Source organism: Centroberyx gerrardi, chromosome 6, assembly GCF_048128805.1.
Source record: "Centroberyx gerrardi isolate f3 chromosome 6, fCenGer3.hap1.cur.20231027, whole genome shotgun sequence".
In the NCBI taxonomy this organism is placed as follows: domain Eukaryota; kingdom Metazoa; phylum Chordata; class Actinopteri; order Beryciformes; family Berycidae; genus Centroberyx; species Centroberyx gerrardi.
In genome coordinates, this window is record NC_136002.1 from 22,026,628 (window position 1) to 22,032,628 (window position 6,001).

At 43.0% G+C, this 6,001-nt stretch overlaps 1 protein-coding gene across 2 annotated transcripts; it reads right to left on the reverse strand.

Moving 5' to 3' along the window:
- Positions 1-1,917: 1,917 nt before the first annotated feature.
- c18h3orf33 (c18h3orf33 homolog (H. sapiens)) lies at positions 1,918-5,235 on the reverse strand. Of its 2 annotated transcripts, none has more exons than XM_071914059.2 (5): positions 5,109-5,235; positions 4,534-4,593; positions 4,051-4,210; positions 2,900-3,060; positions 1,918-2,662 (listed from the first exon to the last, which is right to left on the reverse strand). In XM_071914059.2, exons 1-5 carry the CDS (start codon positions 5,229-5,231, stop codon positions 2,408-2,410), a joined length of 759 nt encoding a protein of 252 aa, XP_071770160.1. In that variant the 5' UTR covers positions 5,232-5,235; the 3' UTR covers positions 1,918-2,407. The 2 variants fall into 2 exon arrangements, with proteins under 2 accessions (XP_071770160.1, XP_071770159.1); XM_071914058.2 differs by having other exon boundaries at positions 1,918-2,665.
- Between the last annotated feature and the right edge of the window lie 766 nt (positions 5,236-6,001).

Consider the following 6,001-nt stretch of genomic DNA (forward strand, 5'->3'; position numbering starts at 1 on the left):
TTACAAGAAACAGGCCATGCTTTACACAGCAAATAAAATGCACCTTATGTGGCTCGATGCCATGTTGTTGTTGGTTACCTGCTGTCAGTCTTTCATGTATCATACAAAAGCATCATAAGCCCACTTACTTTGATCACTTGTGTTTCAGATTTTGAAACCACGCTGTCAGCTTTCTCAGAAAATCGTGTCACTTTCACCAAAACAATATTCCTTCAGGTGCTTTCCTTCCATGGCATGAGGCACCAACGTGAGTCAGTGTTAGTCCTGGTGGTGTGGTTTCAGGGAGAGAATGTCCCAACAACTTCACTGGTGTAGGCAAGCACCCACCACCACCACCACCACCACAGTGCCTTTTCAAATAAGTACTGCTAGTGTGGGACCAGTGGCTTTGGGAAAATCCGGACTGGATTCGGAGTGGACTACTTCAGTGAAGTGCTTGGGATACTTTTCCACATGACAAAAGAGATGGTTTACTGATTTACTCACTCACTCTCTTTAAATTGAGGGGTAATAAAGGCCAAACAATTGAAGAAAAAACTATATCTTCTGACCACACTGAACTAAACTCCTGTAAATTGATATGATTATTATCCACTTTGACATTGTGTGACAAGATTTTGGTTCTTTTAATTGTAAAATGTAATGTGTTTATGTGCCATTGTTATTATAATTTTTTATTGTTTGCACCACAGTAGCCATCCTGCCAACTCCTATCACAATCATAAAAATACATAAAATAAAACCTTTTAAATTTCCTCAATGGACAGCGCAGATTTCCTTTGATCAACAGCTCAGAAACATTATTGTCTTCGTCTTGCTGCTTTCCTCAGCCGTGGTTTCCCTCCCACTCTTCCCTCAGTGACAGTTCAAAGTCTGGCAGCACCAGCCATCAGCCTTAAATGCACCTTACAATTTAAACCGGCCCACCAATCAGAGGCCACTCTAGCCGTAACAACCGCTAGTAACATTTGCACAACAAAAGAAAGACTAGCTGATTCATCACCACCCCCCCTTCCCTTCCCTTGCCTCACTGCCTTTCCCTTCGCCTGTGACTCCTCCTCTCTTGCCTTTGTGCACAGACCCAAAATCCCCTTCTTCCCCCCTCTGACCCTCCTCCCCTCTGCTCTAATCTCCGTGTGCCCATTAGATTGACTACTTTAGTACTACCTTTCACTTCCCGAGTCTTCCTCATACACACACACGCACGCACACACACACACACACACACTGTCTCCTCCTCTGCCTTGCTTGGCCACAGCATGATAACAACAACACAAGCCCCCAGGAACACGAGGTGCAATGCTGGAAATTGATTCATACTAGTAACACTAATGACAAGTACACACGAGTATAAGAGGACACACAAAAAATCCTGGACACACTCCCAATTTGACAAACCTGATCTATTCTTTAGTTAGTGTTGATGCACAATCATTGGAAACTTAAAAGCATCAGAAGAAACTAAAAAATAATGGTAAAGGAGGCTATTTCTTTGCATGCCGGTGTGTTATTTACTCTTCCGGTAAAGTGATGCCACAGTTTCATGAAGTCGCAGGCAGGCCCAGTTTCCAGGCTCGCTCTTCTCTCCCTTGTGTTTTGGTGGTTAAGTGCTCTAATGTCTTGGTCACATTATGTCTAAGGGCCCTCTTTATGGGTTCTTAAAGACTCCTCCTCCACACACACACACACACACGCACACGTGAAGGCTCCCACGGGGTTTGAGGGGGGCCAATATAGAGTTTAGCCCCTGATACGCTTTGTCTTCCAGATTGGGTGTTTCTATAGCAACAGTGATGAGGGACAAGGGGACCCCCACTCCTTTTGAACACCATTAAAATGCCCCCTCCCCTCCCCTCCTTTCTTATTTTTTGTGGGGTGTCCCACACACACCAACAGAGGAGGCGGGGCTAGCGAACAGAGGGATTTAGGGTTGTGGTTTAATGGGGGGAAGTGAAAGCCAGGGGATTAGTATCAGGATTGGAGGCAGCGGTGTATAACGACATTTTTATAATTTCAAACAGACACAGAGCTAAAACTACTGAAGGCTGGGTGATAAAAACCCTACCCCTCTGATACAGGTGTAATAGGAATGTAATGAAAAGTGCAATAAAAAAAAAAAACAGTTTGAGTTTTTGCTTTTTACAACATCCCACTAATTAAAATGTCTCCACAGGCCTGAGAGACATCTCTGTTATCAATTAAACCGATGATGGATGAGACTATTTTTCAGCCTAGTGAATCCTTGTGTATTAGTCATGCCAATACATCAGTGAAAACATTTGACACTGGATGTAGTCAGAGGGATTTGTGTCCATATATGATGAAGTGTGCTGTCATGTTTTGATTCACTCAGAATTCAAAGCCAACAAACTTCTTTTTTGGATTCTGCATTGAATCAATTAGTGCATCAAGTCCTCTTAAAGAGCCTCCTTATGAGTCTGAATAATGCGTTGTCCCTCACAGCCTTTGTGGCCCTCTCCCGTAGGCCGTCCTCCTTCCACAGTCCTCGCCCCTTCCTCTCAGCTTTACCCTCCGCCTTGAGCAGCCGTTTGTGGAGACGCCAGTAGAGGCGAGAGTCTGGCGGGACTCCACAGATAGGCGCAGTGCGTGCCAGACCGAGCCGGAGCACCTCTTCATTCATATAGCTGCTCCATATCGACCCCTGCTGGAGAGAGAGGAGGGAGGCTGATAAAGGAAATGGCCACTCAAGTCACATCATGGAAAACTGTAAACTCGTGATTACCATATCAGCCTGACATGTCTGCTGGTACACACTATTTAAAAGCTATCATTATCACATGGGCCTGTATCACAGACAGCAAGTAAACAATTATTCAGACATTAGCTGAGCAACAGCCAGTTTTTCCTTCTGTCTCTCCCGGGCCATTAGATGGCTGACCTTGCTGCGAGACACCAGACAGTGGAGTATGTTCTCCTCACGGCTGATCAGTTTCAGCCAGACGATTTGCGCGGGAGCCAGGTTCTTCTCCAGCCAGCCCCTCCCCTCTGGAGTCAGCTCCACTCCTGCCAGACGCACCGCCAACCAGGACGCGCACACACCTGGAGAGGGAAAAATGGGGGGGGGGGGGCATTTACACCTGTGGTAGATGTTCCTGTGCAGTATGGGTAATAGCTGGCCTGTGGTGTTTCATCTTCACTTGTATGGTCCGAGTCTAGCTATGTAGACTCAAGAGTATGTGAGGTATAGAACTGTAGAGTATTGATTATGGTCCACTGCATTGATCTGATTCTGTGAGGCACAATTCTGACCAACTGAGAGAATTTTATACAGACAGGCAGAATCTAACCAAGCAAATCTTTGAAATAAACAAAAACAAAGTACATAAAACACCTGTAGATTATCTTAACGTAAAAAACTACAGTCCCCAATGACAGGCCTTTGTAGGCTAAAAATGTAGGTCAAACGGGACAAAGGTAATACTTCTAATTAGCTAGAGGAGACTCGTTCATGTGAGTTCTTCACACTGAAGCTGCTGATGGAGCACTCTCTAAAAAGTATAGGCGGCTTGGTTTTATAGCTTAGTGAGCGCCATGATTCGATAACACAGCTGGCTTGTTGTGACTAACAAGCTTACTGGGCAATCTCACTCATGAGAAGAGAAGAAAACTAAACATTGCAGCGTCAGATATTGACTATACAATACAAACATGCCACCTTTTAGTTGCAATGACATTTCATGTATGTCAAGACATTTAAAGTGACCTCAGTTAGATTACAGCCATACATAGTGTAACAAATCAGTTAAAAGCCATAAGACAAATTTGAAAGAAGACTTACATTATCATTGAACTGATAGAGAAATAGTAGCTGGGATTCATGCTATTGACAGATTTGATGCTCTAATTACAACAGTCTAACTTTAATTTTTCATATTTCCAATAAGCTGATCTTGGTATCAAGGTTTGCACTCAAGCCTAATTGGTCTTTAATCGGTGGTTCTGAAGTGTGTGTGTGTGTGTGTGTGTGTGTGTGTGTGTGAGTGTGTGTGTATGCATTCATGATTTCACTTAAAGGATATCCCACTTTACCCTTTTGTTTTGAAAGTAATGGAGAGAGGACTGGCAGATAAATTGGGACATGCTCCACTTCTAGTCCTTTCTCTGTGATGGTTTTAACTTTCCCACGAAGGCTGACGTTCCTCTCAATAAAACGGGCAGGGATCTCAGATACAGCTTCAAACTTGGTGATCTGAAGACGCAGAATGAGACAACTGAGTGGCAAAACCTAATTGACGCTCATTCTGGTTCACATATATCATATTAGCATCTTTCAATTATAAAACAAAACAATATTTGGGATTAATTGGCTCGATGGAAGGAGCTCTTTGGTCTGAATCATGGTCTGTACATTTTAAATTTTAGTGAACAATAATCATGAGTCAAAATTAAGCTTTAACCAAAGTAAGGAAGCCATGATCTGGTTTCAGAGTCAGCGTGGGCAGCAGAGGAAAACCCTCTTGCCTAAGTATCACATGTGCACCTGTTAAGAGTTGGGTCTCTTTCTTCTCTTACCAGTTTGATACTCCTTGCTATTACAATAACACCAACAATTGCCAGTCCAGTGCTGATGTTCTGTGTGAGAGACAAGACAGCAGCAGACAGTTCAGAGTTGACAGAGTGACAGCAAAACCAGTTATGTAAACTAAGCTGATCGTGTGCTGGATAATGAGAGTGAGAAAGGCACTGACAGGGGCATCAGTTCAATAAACACCAAGGTTTACTGTCCGTGCAAGTCCCTGCATCTAGTATCATTTTACACATAAACTTCAAAGCCCTGGAACAAGTGGAGCAATCAGGATATCAGTATTTGGTCAATGTGATGAATTATTAGGTCAAACTATGAGACGCATACAGCTTGGAGGGAATACTGGTCCTGAATGCTCCTCTAATGTCGTTTTATGATTTCCAAACAGGTTTCTGGGCATTTTTGCAGCATCTTCGCTGTCCATAATAGCCTTATAAATACTAGAAGCTCAAATTTGGACGCTCTGAGGCTAATGTATGGCAAATGTACTGTCATATCCAACTGATGCCCATGCAGTCCCAGTCAAATGCTGCTCAATGATTGCACACAAGGAGTTTCCTACCCGCACAAATGTTAAATTATCGTCGGCGAACTGAGATATTACAGACACGATGTTATGAGCCGGCTTATTTCTGTCCTTTGCTTCGTCAGTTTGTCTCTCTGTGTCACTGATAGTCTCCGGCATGTTGTTGACATTTCTGGATCTGTCGCCCCGCCTGTGTGGGGAGGGACGTACGAGATATTATTGCTTTGGAAATGTCTCCGTCCCGTGGCTTGGGACTGACATGACAGGTTAGGAAGATGGCGTTGAAATGCGTTAAGGCTGAATGCATTATTTACTAATTGAAAGTAAATGTATTCCAAAAACACAATGATTTGCATTTGTTCGCCACAATGCATATTTTAATGGACAAAGTTATTAATAGCAAAAGTTATTTAAAGCACAGTAATTAAGTCGAGGACAAAAAAGTTCTTTATGCAATGTTCTTTATGCATAATTATCTATCAGCCTATTACCATTGGGGTGTCAGTATATAGGCTAACCACCTGACGTCTCCCATCTTGTCTGCACCACTTGACCTACATCACGGTATGCATATAATTTAATGCAAAAGCCACAGTCAGACAATAGGATTCCCCTCATATTCATATTCAAGATCTATTCTGGAGTTTCTCTGCAAACAATATATTTTTTTTTTCTTCCAAAATTCAGATGCAAAACACTCCCTTGTTGCTTGTGATTGCCATGGGCAGCAGATGTTGCACTATGAAACATGGAACAGGTTTAGAAACAGATATCATTAAGGAGTGACAGATGCATTTATGCTTTCATCTTGTATAAACCTGTGAAGTCATGGAGCTACTTGAAGCCGGATGACGCCCCCATTACCACAAATTGGCCAATAGGAGTTGAGAGGCAGAGTTGTCCTCCTGGCCGCCATTAAAGAATTCAAT

Coding starts and splice junctions, on each gene's coding strand:
- c18h3orf33 (XM_071914058.2), bottom strand. CDS start 5,231: ATGCCGGAGACTATCAGTGACACAGAGAGACAAACTGACGAAGCAAAG. Junction 4,594..5,108: donor ATAATTTAACATTTGTGCGG/GTAGGAAACTCC, acceptor TCTCTCACACAG/AACATCAGCACTGGACTGGC. Junction 2,666..2,899: donor GTCTGGTGTCTCGCAGCAAG/GTCAGCCATCTA, acceptor CTCTCTCTCCAG/CAGGGGTCGATATGGAGCAG.